The 19,455-nt window shown below is 54.1% G+C and overlaps 1 protein-coding gene across 4 annotated transcripts in view; it reads left to right on the top strand.

The window, feature by feature from the left end:
• The window catches only part of SH3BP5 (SH3 domain binding protein 5), a 78,393-nt gene that overhangs the window by 50,017 nt on the left and 8,921 nt on the right, over positions 1–19,455 (top strand). For all 4 annotated transcript variants that reach the window (XM_081573224.1, XM_081573225.1, XM_081573223.1 and 1 more), the window contains one exon: positions 14,688–14,852. In XM_081573224.1, the coding sequence (XP_081429350.1) occupies positions 14,688–14,852 (165 nt within the window). The remainder of the gene's footprint in view (positions 1–14,687; positions 14,853–19,455) is intronic.

The following is a 19,455-nucleotide window of genomic DNA, read 5'->3' as shown; positions in this document are numbered from 1 at the left end:
TCTATACCACATTTTCTTTATCCGTTCATCACTTGATGAACATTTAGGTTGCTGCAGTCTCCTTTCTAGCTGTGTGACCTTGGATCAATTCCTTAACCTCTGTTTCTTCGGGTGTCAAATGGATATAGCAATCCTTAACAACAGGGCTATAGGCTGGATTCTGTAAGTGAATACTGGTCCAGCAGAGGTTCGATATAAACACTCTTGCCCTGGTTCCTTTTATCCTCCTGGCAATGGGAGTGAGGTGCAGGGCAGGGCAGGCTTGATTACTGCCCTCCTTGGAAGCACTTTGTGCTGATAATGTGCTTTGTCATTGTAAGAGGGTGTTTTCCTTCCCCCGGCTCCGTCTCTGCCAGGGACAGAGAGAGCTGAGGTTTTCAATCCTAGCAGAAGAGATCAAGATTAGAGATGAGAAACTGCACAGCTGCGGTGGTTTGGCCACTCACAGGATGTAGGGGCCTAGTGTCCGACTCTCCACAGTTTTGAAACATTGTATTTAAAGGTTGCACAGGGGCAGAGTGGGTTTGAGGGATCGGAGCCTCTCCGAGTGGTATATCTGTCTCTTACGTGGCCCTTTACCTCCCCTCATTGGCAATCCTACACGTGTTTAGTTTTCTAATTTTTATTTATTTAAATTTTGTCTTTCATGAGGACCACCCTTGACAAACTACATTTGGTTTCCCAGATTTATTATTGATAATGAGCAGCATTTTCTGGAGTTTTATAATTACTTGGCAGGTTCAGTTCATTCACTCAGTTGTGTCTTGACTCTTTGCGACCCTATGGCCTGCAGCACACCAGGCTTCCTTGTCCATCACCAACTCCCAGAGTTTACCCAAACTCATGTCCATTGAGTCGGTGATGCCATCCATCCATCGCATCCTCTGTCGTCCCCTTCTCCTCCCACCTTCAATCTTTCCCAGCATCAGGGTCTTTTCCAATGAGTTCTTCAAATCAGGTGGCCAAAGTATTGGAGCTTCAGCTTCAACGTCAGTCCTTCCAATGAACATTCAGGACTGATCTCCGTTAGGATGGGCTGGTTGGATCTCCTTGCAGTCCAAGGGACTCTCAAGAGTCTTCTCCAACACCACAGTTCAAAAGCATCAATTCTTTAGTGCTCAGCTTTCTTTATAGTCCAACTCTCACATCCATCCATGACTACTGGAAAAACCATACCCTTGACTAGTTGGACCTTTGTTGACAAAGTAATGTCTCTGCTTTTTAATATGCTGTAAAAGTTCTTTTTGTACCATCTCATACCCAGTTCTTTTTCAGATTTCCCTGACTGTTTGAATAATGTCTTTTCTCATGATTGGTTTAAATCCTTTGACTGGAAATGGCGGTTGTATTTTTCATTTGATAAATGGTGTGGGGCCCCCCTTTTTCCCTCATGTGATGCTGTTACTCAACCCAGTGACATGACTGTGAGTTTAAGGGAAGAACTGTGTGGTCGATAAATAATGAAGCAACGGCTGGTTAAGAAGTGAGTCAATAAGCGATTTTATAAGCTTTTTATTATGGAAAATTTGCCAGTGTATACAGTAAAGATGACAGCAAAAGCAAAATAGCTCAGTGGCAAACTCACCTGCTGATGGATCATTTGTCCATGGTTAAGCCAGAAAACTGCATTCAAGACCGTGGCCTCAAACAATCCTGCTGTAATTACGCGTCTTCAGTTCTCGGAACCAGGCTCCCCGGGAGTTAGCAGCGACCTTGGCATTCCAGTCTGAGAAGTCCAGTGACCTGTTCGAGGTCGAAGGCCTGAGGCAGTGGTCACTGTTGACGCCTGCTGCTCTCCGCTCTTTGGGCACAGGACGCGGCCTCACAGAGGCCGGCTGTGCGGGTGGTCAGTGCCACTTCTGTGCGGGGCAGGAAGGTTTCTTTGTTGGCACCGTGGTCTATGAAGAGCTGGGGTCCTTGGGCTTGCAGAGCTGAGAGGGGCCCTGTTTGTGCACGTGGCCCCAGTGGGGCCACCTTCTGGAGAGCAGGCCCCGGCAAGGTTGGCATCTCTGCTCACAGCCCCCAGGTGGAGGAGGACTGTGTGCCCACGGGGGGCCGGCTGGGCCCCACCGGGGAGGAAGGAAAGGGTAAGGGGCGCAGGCGGGGACGGCGCTTTGCCGAGGCCTCTGCGGTCTTGGGGGCGTGACCGGCCGTGGCCGAGCTGAGGGAGTGTGCTTCCCGCCCTGGCACTCGGTGCATTGTCCAGGCTCCTCCCGGCTCCCATGCACCCTCCTCCCTCCAGGAAGCCAGCAGCGTATTCATGAGCTTGAAGGGCTGTCACAAGAGGTCACTGTAGAGCGGGGGGCCCACACTCAGCAGCAGCCCCGCCCCCCAAGGCCCCCAGTGTGACCAGGCCCCCTGTCGTGCCGTGTTCCCCCGGGAAGCTTGCCTGACCTTGAGGCTTGGAGGTGCTGTGATTCTTGTGTTCTGGGGATGACGGTGGGATGGGGGAGGCAGAGATGGAAAGCGGTGGGAGGACGGTGCAGCCCTGCCGAGTCTGCGGACCCCTCCACAGCAGAGAGGCTCCCTGAGTGAGCGCACGTTTGCAGGAGTGAGAGGCGGCACGTGACTTGTCCCTTTGAGCAGGGCAGTGCGCGTCTTCAGTTCAGTCCTCAGTCACGTCCAACTCTTAGCGACCCCATGGACCGCAGCACGCCAGGCCTCCCTGTCCTTCACCAACTCCCGGAGTCCACCCAAACTCATGTCCATTGAGTCGGTGATGCCATCCAACCATCTCATTCTCTGTCGCCCCCTTCCCCTCCTGCCCTCAATCTTTCCCAGCATCAGGGTCTTTTCCAATGAGTCAGCTCTTCGCATCAGGTGGCCAAAGTATTGGAGCTTCAGGTTCAACATCAGTCCTTCCAATGAACACCCAGGACTGATCTCATTTAGGATGGACTGGTTGGATCTCCTTGCAGTCCAAGGGACTCTCAAGAGTCTTCTCCAACACCGCAGTTCAAAAGCATCAATTCTTCGGCGCTCTTAGGCGCTGGATTTCTCTTCTGTAAAACGAAAATGCTTGGTCTCCGTTATTTCTGTCTCCTTGAACCCAAAGACTTGGTGGTTTGAGCCCCCTGGGCCGGGGGTCGGGTATGACGGTGGCTTCCGGGGTGCTGGTGGGTCACAGGGGCCTTGGCCTCGGGCACCATCTCCTGCCCCGGGCCTGCCCTGGGGCGACTCTTGCCAGCTTGAGCCCGAGCCCGACCAGCTTGGTGCATGGGTGGCAGAGGAAGCCCCCGGGGGGTGGTGGTGTATGTGGGGGGGTCGCGCCCTCCTGGCTGGGATGGGGGTGGGGAGAGGCTCGGCGTCTCTTGGTCCCTGTAGCAGCAGCGAGGCTTTGCTGGGGGGCCTATGTGGCTGGCAGGCTGTGTGAGCTGCCGTGACTGTGCGGGGGAGCAGGGTGTGAAGGTCGCGGACACCGCAGCTGACCCGCTTGACCTGCTGACTTGGCCTAAGCGCCCCGTGCCCCCTCCTGCCAGCAGCTGGACTGGGGGCCTCCTGTAGGGAGGCAGGCGGTGCCCACTGGCAGCCCGGGGCAAGCGGCCCCTGAGTGGGGTGGGTGTGGACATGCATGCTGGTCCTAGGAAGCAAGGCGCTGGGCTCCGTCCTAGGTGAACTTCCCTGAAGCTCCCAGCTGAAATTGAGTCAGACCCAGCTCTGGTCAGTCTGGAGCCCTGGATGACCAGGGGAGGTGGGCATCGTCCTGCCGGAAACTGGGTCAAAGCACCCTACTGGGTGGCTGGGCCTTCCCCACACCCGGGGTCTCAGCACAGTGTATCCCAGGGTTCCCTTATTGTAGGTTTTTAACTGTGTGATTATTTATACTAAAAAGCAAGGATGGAAATGCTGCTTTAAACATTTTTGTTTTATTGAAGTATAGTTGATTTACAACGTTTTGTTAATTTCTGTGTGTGTGTGTGTGTGTGTGTGTGTGTGTACTCAGTCATGTCTGACTCTTTGCGACCCCATGGACTGCAGCCTGCCAGGTTCCTCTGTCCATGGAATTTTCCAGAGAAGAATACTGGACTGGGTGGCTGTTTCCTGTTCCAGATGATCTACCCAACCCAAGGATCGAACCCGCGTCTCTTGGGTCTCCTGCTTTGGCAGCTGGCTTCTCTACCACTGTGCCACCTGGGAAGCCCCTTGTTAACTTCTGCTGTGCAGCAGAATGACTCAGTTATGCATATGTATCCATCCTTTCTCATATTCTTCTCTATTATGGTTTATTAGAGTGTGGAATATAGTTCCCTGTGCTATAGGGTAGGACCTCGTTCACCTGTGCCATTGATACAAGTAATATTAATAGTTTGCATCCGCTAATCCCAGATTTCCAGTCCACTCCTCCCCCACCCTTTCCCCTTCCCAACCACAAGTCTCTTCTCAGTCTGAGAGTCTGTTCTGTTCTGTAAATAAATTCATTTGTATCATATTTTAGATCCCACAGATAAGTGTATCACATGCTATTTGTCTTTCTCTTTCTTAACTTACTTTGCTTAGCATGACAATCTCTAGGTCCATCCATGTTGCAAACGGCATTATTTCTTTCTTTCTAATGGCCGAGTAATAGTCCATTGTGTGTATGTACTGCATCTCTTTCTATGCATCTGTCCATGGACACTTAGGTTGTTTCCTAAACAATGGTGAGGTTGTGAGTAGTGCTGCTGTGACCATAGGGGAGCGTGCATCTTTGGGAATTAGAGTTTTCTCTGGATATATGCCTGGGCTTCCCTGGTGGCTCAGCTGGTAAAGAATCTGCCTGCAATGTGGGAGACCTGGGTTCAGTCCCTGACTTGGGAAGATCCCCTGGAGAGGGGAAAGGCTACCCACTCCAGTCTTCTGGCCTGGAGAATTCCATGGACTGTATGGTCCATGCGGTCACAAAGAGTCAGACGCAACTGAACGACTCTCACTTCTGGATATATGCTTAGGAATGGAATTACTGGATCCTTTGGCAATCCTTTGGCAACTTCAGATATGCGGATGACACCACCCTTATGGCAGAAAGGGAAGAAGAACTAAAGAGCCTCTTGATGAAGGTGAAAGAGGAGAATGAAAAAGTTGGCTTAAAGCTCAATGTTCAGAAAACTAAGATCATGGCATCTGGTCCCATCACTTCATGGGAAATAGATGGGGAAACAGTGGAAACAGTGTCAGACTTTATTTTTTTGGGCTCCAGAATCACTGCTGATGGTGACTGCAGCCATGAAATTAAAAGACGCTTACTCCTTGGAAGGAAGGTTATGGCCAACCTAGATAGCATATTTAAAAGCAGAGACATTACTGTGCCAACAAAAGTCCGTTTAGTCAAGGCTATGGTTTTTCCAGTGGTCATGTATGGTTGTGAGAGTTGGACAGTGAAGAAAGCTGAGCGCCGAAGAATTGATGCTTTTGAACTGTGGTGTTGGAGAAGACTCTTGAGAGTCCCTTGGACTGCAAGGAGATCCAATCAATCCATCCTAAAAGAGATCAATCCTGGGTGTTCATTGGAAGGTCTGATATTGAAACTGAAACTCCAATACTTTGGCCACCTCATGCGAAGGGTTGACTCATTGGAAAAGACCCTAATGCTGGGTAGGATTAGGGGCGGGAGGAGAAGGGGACGACAGAGGATGAGATGGTTGGATGGCATCACCGACTCGATGGCCATGGGTTTGGGTGGACTCCGGGAGTTGGTGATGGACAGAGAGGCCTGACATGCTGCAATTCATGGGGTTGCAAAGAGTCAGACACGACTGAGCGACTGAACTGACTTGGCAACCCTATTTTTAGTTTTTTTTTTTTTTTAAGGGACTTCCATACTATTCTCCATTGGAGGAGGAAATGGCAACCCATTCCAATATTCCTGACTGAAAATCCCCATGGACAGAGGAGCCTGGCAGGCTACCGTCCATAGGGTCACAAGGAGTCGGGGACATGACTGAGGGACTGAGCATCCTCCTAGTGGCTGCACCAATCTACATTCTCCCCAACACTGCAGGAGGGTCCCCTTTTCCTCCACACCCTCTCCAACATGTATTATTTGTAGACTTTTCAATGATGGACACGCTGACCCGGGTGAGATGCTGCCTCATTGTAGTCTTGATCTGCATTTCTCTAATGATTAGTGATGATAAGCATGAAGATGCTGTTTGGATGAACACAACCCAGAGATGGTGGGTGGTAGCTGAGACCTTCCACCAGCCTTCATTCATTGTGGGCCCGTGTCTAGGTCAGCCTGTGCAGTAGAACTTCCTGTGATGCTAGACATGTCCTGTGTCTGCGCTATCCAGTGTGGGACCACTAGCCACGTGTGACTCATGAGCACTCATCAGTATGGGTCTCATCAGTGTGGCCGATGCAACCAGGAAACTGAAAACTTAATTTATTTCATTGTAATTAAATGTAAGTAGCCACCTGTGACCAGTGGCTCCTGACACTGCAGTTCTAGAGAATAGTAAGTAGGTAATTGCAGATAGTTTTACTTTTTATTATAGGAAATTTCACATATATATTGAGTAGTGGGACGGCATATACCCTTCATCCAGCTTCTGTAAAAACTAATCCATTGGCTAATCTTATTTCACCTTTACCTCCCCACCACCCCACCCCCTAGCTGTCACTGCTGTGTTACTTTGAAGCAGATAATAGCTTTTGAATTTTGTTTTTAAACAGCTCATCTTTAACCCCAGAATAGAATAAAACTATTTGAGCTTGATTTTTTTCTCATCCTTGTGGCTTTTTTGACATTTATTGAAGAGCTTTGTGGCCTTCCACTAAACCAGCTGCAGGCCCTGTGTGATGTCTCTTAAGACTGCTCAAGGCTTTCTCATATTTCTGTAATGAGAAATACACACCACAGACCTTTTATTTAATTTGTAATAATATTGTTTAATATGTTTTATATTATACAGTTTAATATTAACTGGTTATGGCTCAAACAGTACATGCTAACATTTGGGACTTATTAAAAATTGATGTCCCATATGTTCAACCAATTCTTAGATCTGTAAAAAATTGGTCCAGGAAAATTGTTTGACAGAAATAATGGAGAACTCCATGGCATAGGCTATAAAGTAAAGTTTGTCGATGAAACTGCTCAATGGTTCAGATTGATTTGAAATTGAAAAGAACTGATTGAAGTGAAAATGATTTTGACTAAATAAACATGAAAAAAAATTAGGAACACCGGATATGAAAATGATCAAGCAACTAAAAGGGCTGCATGGCATTCTCTCTAGAAGATGCTTCCGATTAAAGTGTTTGTGTCCAGAACATCCTCAGAGTCAAAGTGGCCGATGCCCGTCTCTGTCCACCCTTCCATTAACCTCAGATTCGTCTGGAAGGGCGTGGAAGGGGGAAGTTTCTGGAATCGAACGTCTCAGACTCTGGCAACCGCCCATCCCTAGAATGACTCAGAACACAGGCGGACAACTGGAACTTGAGTGAAACCAAGAACAGCCGACCTGCCTCCTGCCCGCTTCCATCTTCCCCCTGGACGTGCCTCCCTCTCTGAGGGCCTCTCCTCTTCCTGGGGTGGCTTAGAGAAGCCTCTGGGGGTTTCTCCACGAGCTTCTAGCCGGGGGATGAGTTCTCCCAGCAGCACGTGAAGAGGCAAGGGGAGGACGTTCCTGGTGCTCCAGTGGCTTAGGACTCTGCCGCGCTCCCAGTGCAGGGGGCCTGGGTTCAATCCCTGGTCCGGGAACTCGATCACATCTGAGACCAGGTGCAGACAAATGAAAAACAATTTTTTTTCAAAAAAGAGGCAAGGACAAACTTGTATCTTAAGAAAAACAAAGCAAAGATGGGGGCTTCCCCCAGCAGGTGCCCGGTGCCGGGCCTTGTCCTGAGCCCTGTGGAGGGGAGCCGTCCCAGCTGGAGCCCTTGTGGGAGGCGTATGCAGATGGAGCCCTTTAAGTAAACCTGGAGCATCCCTTTGGGTTTCAAGTGCTACAGGCTTTCAGAAGGGGATAAGGAAGATGGCCCATGCTCCCCTGGGAGTGGGGTCTGAGGGGAGGGAGCAGTGTTGGGGTGCAGGAGAGGTCAAGCTCAAGAGCGTGCAGCCTCAGCCTCTGCAGACCCCACCGTTGGCTCCCCTGGTTCCTGACTGGGAAGGAGCTGAGCTCTTCCCCGGGGGGGTCCCGCACCCCCGCACCCCACTTTGTGGAAGGGAAATGTGCTGTCCTTGGGGGTTGACGCCTTTTCTCCCTGCGACCCCCCTCCCCGTCCCCGTCTATTCAGCAGTGGCCAGTGTGGGCCCGGGATTAGGAGAAACAGCAAGAGGGACCTCGCTGGAGCAGCGCCGTCAGCCGTGTGTAGCCCAGCGGGTGGCTTTTTTTTTTTTTTTTAGAAGTTTTGCACGAAGGCCCTGGGTCAGCGCTTGACTCTAGACCCACCCTTGCCCTCTGTGTGGCCTCGGGCAGTTTCCATAACCTTTCTGAGCTGCTCTCCTTCACAAGGTAGGCTGACACTTGGCCTAGCTCCCAGGGTCATTTTGAGATCCTAGTGCGGCTTGTCCCAGAACATCTCATCGTATACCGTCTGACTCAGAGTGGATGCTCCAACAGTAGCTGCTGTGATCTTCCTCATAGTTATCTGAATCCGCACTGAGCGTTTGTTGGCAGTCAGGTGCTGGGCCAGTCTAGTCTTGCGGGCTCTCTCCGTGATCTGGAGCCGCCCCCAGCTGGAGCACGGGCGTTGGGCGGCTAAGTGACCCGACCCCTAGACGTCTTCAGTTTCTGCAGCTAACTGGCTGGTAGGCATCCTGGGTGGGGGCTCCCATGCGGTCTTTGGTCCTCAGCGGCCCCTCTGACTGTGTATGATTCACGGATAGACTGTCCGCTTGCCTGCGATCGTGCTGTTGGTAACACTGGCCAGGTAGCAGACGCCTCGTGGTAGAACGGAAACAGCCCCACCCAGGGTCGGGGCTCTGGTCTCCTGGTGCTGGCCAGCTCCCAAGGAGCTCTGTGACATTTAACATGTGGCTGTGCTTCTTTGGGCCCTGTTTTTTTTTGAAAAATAGAGGGTCGAGCTGGATGGCGCATGAACCACCTTCACCTCTGTTGCACCCAGCACGAACATCTGGTGCCCAGCTGTGGGCTGGTGTGGGACGGAGTCAAGGCTGCGACTGCGGCCTCAACAGGGGCTCCCACCGCCTTGTTTCCAAGACCACGGGAATCCGCAGTTTCCAAGCTGGCGGGGCCAGTGTCTAATGAAGGTCCCTTTCAGTTCAGTTCTTCATTCAGTCTCCCAGTCGTGCCCGACTCTTTGAGACCCCATGGACTGCAGCACACCAGCCCTCCATGTCCATCACCAACTCCCAGAGTTTACCCAAACTCATGTCCATTGAGTCGGTGATGCCATCCAGCCATCTCATCCTCTGTCGTCCCCTTCTCCTCCTGCCCTCAATCTTTCCCAGCATCAGAGTCTTTTCCAATGAGTCAGTTCTTCGCATCAGGTGGCCCAAGTATTGGAGTTTCAGCTTCAGCATCAGTCCTTCCAATGAACACCCAGGACTGCTCTCCTTTAGGATGGACTGGTTGGATCTCCTTGCAGTCCAAGGGACTCTCAAGAGTCTTCTCCAACACCACAGTTCAAAAGCATCAATTCTTCAGTGCTCAGCTTTCTTTATGGTCCAACTCTCACATCCATACATGACAACTGGAAAAACCATAGCTTTGGTTTTTCCAAACCTTTGTTGGTAAAGTAATGTCTCTGCTTTTTAATATGCTATCTAGGTTGGTCGTAGCTTTCCTTGCAAGGAGTAAGTGTCTTTTTATTTCATGGCTGGTCCCTAACCAGATCCGTTCACGGGCCACCTTTTAACGCTCTCTGCATAGAGAGGTGTCTGTGAAAGCTGCTACGTGTTCACTGGTCGCGAAGGCCTGTCGCCTTTTTCCTGTGTTGCATCTTGACAGCTCCGCTGGCATCTCCTCCTCAGAGCTGTGTTGGGCGGACCTTGGCTCTGATCCAGTTTGCTAACTGGCTCAGGCCCCTGTGTGCACCAGGGAGCCCTTATTCAGCTAATGTGTTAACATCAGGGCCGGAGTCCTTTGTTGGAGTTTGAAGGTAAAACTCGGTTGTGCCAAAAATTTCTAGGTGTCGTCTTTCATATGATGGTGAAAACCAGATAGGCTGCTTTTTTTTTTAAACCTTTTACTTTTTTTTAAAATTAACTTTTTATTGAAGGATAATTGCTGTACAGAATTTTGCGGTTTTCTGTCAAACCTCAACATGAATCAGCCATAGGTAGACATATATCCCCTCCCTTTTGAACCTCCCTCCTGTATCCCTCCCCATCCCATCCCTCTAGGTGGATTCAGAGCCCCTGTTTGAGTTTCCTGAGACAAAGAGCAAATTCCCGTTGGCTATCTATTTTACATATGGTAATGTAAGTTTCCGTGTTACTCTTTCTATACATCTCACCCTCTCCTCCCCTTGCCCCATGTCCGTAAGTCTATTCTCTATGTCTGTTTCTCCATGGCTGCCCTGTAAATAAATGCTTCAGTACCATTTTTCTAGATTCCGTGTGTATGAGTTAGAATATGGTATTTACCTTTCTCTTTCTGACTCACTTTTGGACTCTCCATTGGCTTCTGACTTTCGAGGACACGTGTCCTGTTAGGACGCAGGCAAGCAGTCGTGAAGCCTCCTCACTCTGACGTGGGCGTGAGCTCTTGGATGCCCCCTGTATTTCCATGGCCGAGCCTGGTGCCTCACACCCTCTGCATCAAGGACGCTGCCCTAAGAAACCTTTGATTTCACTCTCTTAACAATGGTCCCATGTGCTTTACACCTGTCACTTGTCACTGTCTGTCTGGGAATTCGTAACGAATGCGTCTGTTTTCCCAGCTGAGCTGGAACTCATTATTTTGCTTGGGCCCCGTCTCCCCTCGCCCCTAGAACTTAGGGTCCAGGAGGTGCCTCACTGACGGCCGATGGCCCTTGTCCTGTGGATGCTCCCTTCCCCATGCGTGCGCCTTCCTGCTGTTCTTCATGTATGTAGTTTTAGAAAATGTTTATGAAATGCCTTACAAAGAGGCCACGCACTTTGGGGTTCTTTAGGAAGCCCCCAAAGTTTGTTTCCTTGGGCTTAAAGTTGTAACATGGGCTGTGTGCAGTTAGAAAGAAGTTGAGAGAGATTAGGCTGGTCTGTGCAGGCTGCTGTAGTCATGTCTATCAAGTTTGCAGACTAGCCCAGCTGTGTGGAGGGAAAGATACATTATCATGTAGGTTTAGATTTGGCTGTATATCCCTCCTCATGTGGTGGCTCGGATGGTAAAGAATCCGTCTGTAATGAAGGAGACCTGAGTTTGATCCGTGGGTCGGGAAGATCCCCTGGAGAAGGACATGGCAACCCACTCCAGTGTTCTTGCCTGGAGGATCCCATGGAGAGAGCAGCCTGACGGGCTACAGTCCATGGGGTTGCAAAGAGCTGGACATTGCCGAGCGATTAACACTTTCATTTTCACTTTGGTGGAATGTTAACAGAAAACTCTCAAATGACACTGGTTTAAACATGAAACTTCATGTTCTCTGTTGTGTGAAAAGGCAGGGCAGGGCCCTAATTTTCTGTTTCTTCATTCTTAAGAGACTTGCCTCATGATCCAAAACGGCTGTTGAAGCCCCAGCCATTGTATTCATGTCACAGATGGAAAGACAGTCCTGGAAGTCTCACTCCATGTCCTTTTATATCTCATTAGCTACAAGTAACAGGGGCAGTAACTATAGTGAGAGCTGGGAAGAAGGGTCTTAGCTGGGACCTCACCTCATCTGGAGACATGAGCGCTCTTATTTCCAAGAAGGATGCAGAGAACAGACAGTAGATACAGGACACAGGCCCAGCACTTAACTTGAATGAATGAATGAGGGGATAAGTGATGGAAAGATGCCATTTGGCTTCTATGGGTTAAATGTCAACCAGACCATCATAGTAGCAGGACCCACGATATGACAAGGAAAGCCCATTTCTGGTACCACGGTGGGGAGGGAACCTTGAGGAAACTCCCCAGGGACGTGACAGAGCTCGTGTTCTGCAGGGCCACTTCACGTGGGTTTCCTCTTTTCCTTCCTTGTAGAATCTGGTTCCCTTATTTGGAAGGCAGCAAACACGGCAGCGGGTGGTGATGGGCTGGACCCAGGTCACAGCAATCACATTTTAGAAGGTCCCCTTGAGAACATCTTCTTTATTTTTTTTTGGTTTGTTTGAAAAAAAAAAAGTTTCATAACTCAAGCAAGACAACCTGGGGGAAGAGAGTTTATCCTTAATTGTTGCTGAATTGAAATACTAAAGTGAAAGTGAAAGTTGCTCAGTCGTGTCCAACTCTTTGCGACCCCACGGACTATACAGTTCATGGGATTCTCCAGGCCAGAATACTGCAGTGGGTAGCCTTTCCCTTCTCCAGGGGATCTTCCCAACCCAGGGGTCCAACCCAGGTCTCCCACATTACAGGCGGATTCTTTACAACTGAGCCACAAGGGAAGCCCAAGAATACTTCCATGGGTAGCGTATCCCTTCTCCAGGGGATCTTCCCGACCCAGGAATCGAACTGGGGTCTCCTGCATGGCAGGCGGATTCTTTACCAGCTGAGCTATGAGGGAAGCCCTAAACTAAAATTTCCCTACATACAAATCCCTTCTTAGAAAACGTCCCGTGAGGTTAATTATGGTCTGCTGGCGCTGGTGTGCAGCCTGCAGGGCGGCCTGAGGTCTGGTGTCGGGCTGCGCCTCGATGCCATGGGCCCTCCAACACGTCTGGGCGGGTGGTCCAGGGCGGGTGGTCCAGGGCTGTCCCCGCTCTGGAGGAGCACCGTGGGCCTGGAGCGGTGAGTCTGCTGGCAGCGGACCGTGCTGCCTTCTTGGGGGTCTGTCAGCTCTTGAGGGTGGCCCCCGGCCCCTGGAGGCACACCGGGAGGGCCCGGGGCCGCACGGCGGGAGTGGGCCGCAGCAGGCAGGTCCCCTGGTTAAAGCCTTAGCCTGACATTCGCTCAAGGCCTCAGTTCTTGTTTTCAATTTTGGCCATGCTGGGTCTTCCTGTGGCGCCGGGGTCAGTATTTGCGGCACGCAGGCTTAGCTCTCCTGCGGCATGTGGGATCTTAAGTACCCCACCAAGGACGGAGCCCGTGTTCCCTGCCTTGCGAGGTGGATTCTCAGTCACTGAACCCCCAGGGAAGTCCCCAAGGCTTCCGTCCTTGATTCCCTTTTAAAATCCTGATCAGGGTCTTTGTCACGCCTCCTAGAGATGCTCTGTTCCCTCTCTCTGCTTACTCTAGGCACCCCCCCCAACCCTGAATTTTCAGATCATCCCCACTCCCAGCCTCAGTTCAGGATCATCCTCTTTTAAGAAGCCATCCTGGGTCCGCGCCTCCAGGCCGGGTGTGACCTGAAGCACGCAGTGATGGCCCCGAGGGGTCGGCCAACGCATTCGTTGCTCACCCGGGGGCTGACGGACTCCAAGTCTGAGTTTGCTCTTCTTAACCGCCTATGGGAAACAGCCCGTGGTTTCCAAAGACTGGCTCTCAGTCATAGGAGGCTGACTCGGGATGGGTGAGGGCCTGGTTCTTTTCCCCCCAACTCCTGGGTCCCAGGGACCGCCCCGGGGTTGACACCCACCTTATGCAACTGGCCGAGGGGTCCTGTTAGCAGGGGTGGGCGGGTAGTGCTGCGGCAGGCCAGCGCAGGGCAGCGGCTCGCCTGCCCTCTGGCAGGGAGTCCGGGCCAAGCCTGCTCAGAGTGGTGACAAGGATTTGTTGCAAATTTCTGATGCCTCCCCTCCCAGGGGAATGTTTCTATTGCCGAAGAGCAATAGACTGTGAATCAGCTAAGTAATGTAGAATTTTCTAGTCCCAGTAAAAAAAACTTTAAAATAGCAGGTGGAATTAGTTTTAATAATATATTTTAACCCAGTAGGTACAAAATACTGTCATTTCATCATGTAGGCAACACGGATGTTGGTTAAGGAGATCGCTTTTCTCTCTCTGTGTTAAGACTTTAAAAGTGCGGGGTGTTCACACTCATTTGGATTAATGACGTGTTACATTCTCGAAAGGCCCAGAGCTTGGCTGCTGTTTCTGTTGATTCTCCCACTCGAGGGTCCTTGAAAGCCCGGACGGCGCTGTGACCATTAGGGTCTTCCCTGCACCCTGTCGCTGGTGTGGGTGCATGCGATGTGAGTGGGGGCCTGTTCTGCAGCATTTCCCCATGGGGCCAGGACTCCGAGCAGCTGGAGTCTGGTCACAGCTGCAGGAGCTCGGGAGTCAGCCTGGGCCTCCTGGAGCCAAGGTTCCCTCCCAGAATGCTGCTGCTGGACTGTTGTCTCTGGGGCTCTTTGGACTCGCCCATGCTGTGAACTAAACCACGGGTCTGGGCAGGGGCGGGGTTGGGGACACTGCCCTTGGCCCGCTGGGCAAATGAGAGCATCTCTGTGAAGGCCCACGGTCCGCCACACCTGCCACACCTGGGCCACTGTGCTGCCTCTAACTCGGATGGAGAGCCGGCCGGTGCATCTGGGTCCGTTGGGTCCCAGGCTGTGAAGATCCTCCATGTGCCCCATCCGGCGTCTGCACGCACCTGCGGGTGCCCGGCCTGTCCCCCTGCTGCACAGGCAGAGAAGGACCGCGCCCGTGCAGACCCTCGGGACGCCCACCTTCCGGGGCGGGGGTTGTAACGGGCCCCGGCCGGGTCCGCGGTCTCACGAGCTCTCTCCTGCGCAGGCGCAGCTGGAGGCTCAGCGAGCCACCCAGGACTTCCAGAGGGCCACCGAGGTGCTCCGCGCCGCCAAGGAGACCATCTCCCTGGCCGAGCAGCGGCTGCTGGAGGACGACAAGAGGCAGTTCGACTCAGCCTGGCAGGAGATGCTGAACCACGCCACCCAGAGGGTACGGTCTCCGCGGGGCGCGCCTGTGCGCACGCACACGCGTGTGGGCCTGCACTGCGCCTGCGTGTGGGCTGGCAGGGTGGGTGTACGGCGGGGAGGGGCTGGGCTTGCCCCCGCCTGGGGTTCCTGCGCCCTCGGGGTGCGCATGCCTCTCGGACCCCCGGATTCCCCGCTGCTTTCCCTGAGCAGAGCAGACAGGTGCTCAGGCATGCTGTACGCCCACAGGTGGTCATCTCCGGGGGAGGACTCTGCGGGCCTGGAACTAAGCCGTCCTGCCCGGTGGCAGCCCCCTGGTGCCAGCCGTAGCTGCCCCGTCCCTGTCATCTGAGGTTCCTCTGGTTCAGATCATCCTTGATAGTCCTGACCAGTGTGGGCTTCCCCAAGGGACCCCTGGTCCTTCTCCAGGGTCTCCTCCCTCTGAGTGCCCGGGGTCTGGCCGGGTCTGGAGCTCAGGGTGGACGATCTGGATGACCTGCCAGGCCTGGCCTTGGGGCGTGTGTGCCCTCAGTGAGAGGCAGGCCGTGGCGGCTGAGGCCTGAACCCCAGGGGTGCTCAGGCTGGGTGCGGTCTGGGGAACCAATGTGCCTGTGGAAAGCGGGCTCTGCAGGCTGTGGGCTTCACTGGCTGTGCCTTCTGGGTTTGAGGTCATCATGGGGCATCATTCAGCAGCTCCTAGGACCTGCTCTCTGACCACAGTGCTGAGTATCACCAGTGATGGGTGTTGCTGGACGCATCGCCTCTCCCTGACTCGCCCAGGCTCCAAAGGGTCCTGCGGGATGTCTGGTGTTCCTCCCCCTCCTGCAGCTGGTTTGCTTGGGGAGCTGGCTGAGGCGACAGCGGTGGCTTCAGTAGTTTCAACTGAGGCCTTGGATGTGGGGTGTGACGTAGGGGTGGGGGCTGTAGGCCTGATCTGGACTCCCCGAGAGGCCGCCTGCAGGGCTAGAATAGTGTCACCTGCCACTGTGGGCTCAGGTCCTGGAGGACACGATAATTAAAGATGGCCTTGAGCTTCCCTAAATAGAACGCCTGACTCACAAAGGGCTGGGACTTGGTGTCGAATCCACATTGACTCCACCGCCGCCCCACTAAAGCCCCAACTCCCGACTGGGCTTGTGTGGCCTGGAGCCTCCTGCCTCCTGGTGGACACAAGGCTTGGACAGTGAAACCCAGGCCGGTACAGCTTTCCTGGGTCCACTGGGGAGCGCCCACAGGGGAGGTTGGGAATCTTGGAAATTTACAAGTAGCCTGGCAGAGTATAAAGGATGGAAAAACACCTTCCAAGAACTTTGCTGAAGGCCTGCCTTTTCTTCCCGTCCTCCCATCCACCCCAACCAAGATCCATATCAGCTAGTTACGAATCACTACAGAAATCACTTAATGTGTTCTTTAAAAAAATAACAGCACATATTTCTGCTTTTTCTCTTTCTACTTGTTAAGACCCGGGGCCATAGTAGATGGTGATGGCAAGTCCCGGAGAGGTGTCCCCAGGACCTCCACATCCCGTGGCCGGGAACACCATTCACACCCGTCTTTGGGAATGGAGCTCCTTGGGGTTGTGCAGTGCGCAACCTGGGGAGCTGTCCAAGGCGGCCCCAGGCCTCCTGACATGGGGGGCCCCTGAGGGCCCTGGGAGGGGCATCTGACGTGTCCCCTCACTGAGGCCACTGACAATTTCTTGGTTGTGGGGGCGACCTCTGCAGATGAGCAGACTTCCTGGGTCACGGGCCAGGATTTCCACCTTGGGGCTCCTGTCCCTCTTCCCTCGCTTCTTCCTCAGTTTTATGGGGCTCAGATTGCTGCTCCTTGACCCGAGGAGGCAGAAGGAGAGTTGGAGCGTGACCCCAAGAAGAGGCAGAGTGCACGGCAGAGCTGTCTGGGACCGTGTCCCCATGTCATGGAGCCCAGCCTGGAGGGGGCACGCTCTGTGGACGTGACGGGTGGGGCAGAAACGCCCGTGGGTGGCTCTGCTGTGAGCCGCCCTCCCGGGCCCTGGCACACCTGGGCTTCTTGAGTGCTGGTGGACGAAGCGAAAGGTCTAAAATATGACCCCGGCCTCAGCTGACTTCTGGGTCCTCCAGGAAGCCTGTTTCTTCAGCAGAAAGGACCTCATCTGCTGAAGAAAGTGCCATGGAAGAGTCCAGACAAGGATGCAGAGCTCAGCAGGGTCCAGGCCATCTCGAGAAAGTAGCCCTGCTTTGGGCTGGGTGGCCCCCACCCCAGGCATGGTGCAGGGACCCTGCGGTCCCTGCAGCCCCTTCCCCAGGATCCTCTGCGTGTCCTTTCTGTTCCTCCAGATGTCGAATGATGGCCCCAGCTGTGGTCACCGTGGGAGCCCCGGGGTCTGTATTGCTCTGCCATGGGCAGGGCCCCAGGTGGGGACAGAGGGGCGGTCCGGTGTTCAGCGCTGGGGTCAGCTGAGCTCTGCAGTGACTTGAGGGGCCTCCCTGGGGGTGCGCAGTCCCTTCACTCCCACTTGGGCTTTAGGCAGCCGATGCCACCTGCTCCCCCACCTCCACCTGGTTTGGCTGAGAAGCAGCCCTGAGACAGAGGTGATAGGTTTCCATCCTCCAGAAGGGAGCCGTCGGCCCTCCTGATGTCTGTGCAGAGAGGCCAGGGAGGGGGAGGAGGACGTGGCTTGTCGGGGTGGGAGGGGTGAACTGTTAGGAAGCAGCGGCTGCTGGGAGGAGAGGCCTGGGGTGTGCCCTGCGCCCTGGGAGGCACGTGAGCCATCAGGCCAGCTTTCCTGTGCTGGTGGGCAGGTACCACCTGTCCCCCAAGGCCCTGAGATGCCACCTCCTCGGGCCCGCGTGCCCAGGACTGCAGGAAGAATCAGAAGGCAGCCTGAATGGGCTGAGCGGACCACGATCCTGCTTTCCTGGGAGCGGGGTCCCTGCTCTTGGCTCTGGGATGTTCGGGTTGAGGGTGCGTGGGTGGAGAGGGCTGGGCAAGATGGACAGTGAGGTGAGGAGCCCAGTTCAGATTGTTCTGCAAGCAGGGCCCCAAGCCCAGCTGACACACCCATTTGGTGCCCGTTGGTATCCCGGCAGGCAGTGTCTCTGTGAGCAGAGGGCCTGGGCTGCTCTGTGGCTCCCGGGAGGGGCCCTGCTTGGCGCCCATTCTCCCTGTCCTGCTGGCCCTGGAGGAGGCCTCTGGCTCCTCAGGCTCCCGAGCACTGGGGCGGCTGCGTGGCGTGCCCCCCCAGGTCCCACTCGCTCCCCACTGCCTGCCAGGCCCAGGGCTGCAGCTCTTCTGACCCCTCGGGCCTCAGACCCTCCCGGTGGGCAGAGGCGGGTGATCGGTTGTTGGGCATCAGGAACCAGCCTGTAGGGGGCAGGAGTGTGTGTCTGTGGGTTTGGGGGAATCCCAGGGAGGCTGACTTCTTCGTCATCAGAATCCACAGAGGTTGGTACACCCAGGGCTCAGCCCAGGAGCACAGTCCCCTCGGGGGATGTGGGGAGCCAGGGCTGTTGGCGCTGGACAGTGGTTTCTCCAGGAGCCTGTCAGCCCTGGGAAGGAGGCGGGCAGCTGCACGCTTCCCGTGGAGAGTGGATGCTTGGCTGTGCCAAGCCCCCCTAAGGGCTTCCTCACTCATGCCTTTCCACCAGCACCCTGCACCGAGCCCCGCCGGCACCCTGCACCCAGCCCCTCAGCACAGCCTCTGCTGCCGCCTCCTCCCTGCTCCCAACCCCGATCCAAGGTAGCCCCAACAACATGGATCTCAGCCGCCTGAGGGACACGGTGCCTCTGTGTGTCTGCACCGTGAGGCTGGCAGTCCAGGGCTTGGTCTCCAGTTGCTCCGAGCACACAGGACGTGCTTCATCGGTGTGCTTGGCTCTGAGTTGAATGTGTTGGCGGTAAACGGAAGAGCACGGTGCAGAGCTGGGTGCGGGGCCCGGAGGCCAGGCCCAGTAGCCTGGTCTTCGTGGAGGTCTGGGCACTGGCTCCTCGGGTCTGGGTTGCATGTGTGTCTGGGCACCTCAGGGCCTGCAGGGACCTCTGCATTTCACTTTCGTGGTCTCCACCTTCCCAGCATCCATCTGCCGTTTTCTCACCCCTGGGCACACAGTTCACACCCGATACCAGGCTTTAGGGGCTTCTGAGTTACCGAGGAGACGTAACCAAGGTGAACCGCTTGGTGACTTTCTCCCTGGAGGCAGGAAGCACAGTGAGGGGCTCTCCTCTGACAGCAGGAGCTTGTGTGCATGTGGGGTCCCGGAGTTGGGACAGCGGGTGGTAGATGTGGCCAGTGCGGGTGAGGCAGGGAGCAGCGTGCTTGCTGCCGCCTCAATCTGCACTGGCAACGTTGCCAAGTGCTTGGATTCTTCTGAGGGTTTAACTTTAGAAAGCTTTTTTGCAGAGTAGGGACCAAGGAAAAACGAGGGCCTGTGCGTGCAGTTGGTGAGAACCCTGCTTCTTGCAGGGGATGCTCTGTACCGTAGCCTCAGCTCACAGCTTTTGTAGGTCTCTCTTTAAAACGCTTTCAGGGGGACTTCCCGGGGGACTTCCCTGGTGGTCCAGTGGTTAAGACTTCGAGCTCCCAAGGCAGGGGACCTGGGTTCGATTCCTGGTCAGGGAACTAGATCTCACATGCTGAAACTAAAAGT

Source organism: Giraffa tippelskirchi, chromosome 2, assembly GCF_054371585.1.
Source record: "Giraffa tippelskirchi isolate mGirTip1 chromosome 2, T2T-mGirTip1v1.2.pri, whole genome shotgun sequence".
Classification (NCBI taxonomy): domain Eukaryota; kingdom Metazoa; phylum Chordata; class Mammalia; order Artiodactyla; family Giraffidae; genus Giraffa; species Giraffa tippelskirchi.
This window is presented reverse-complemented; position numbering and strand designations above follow the sequence as displayed.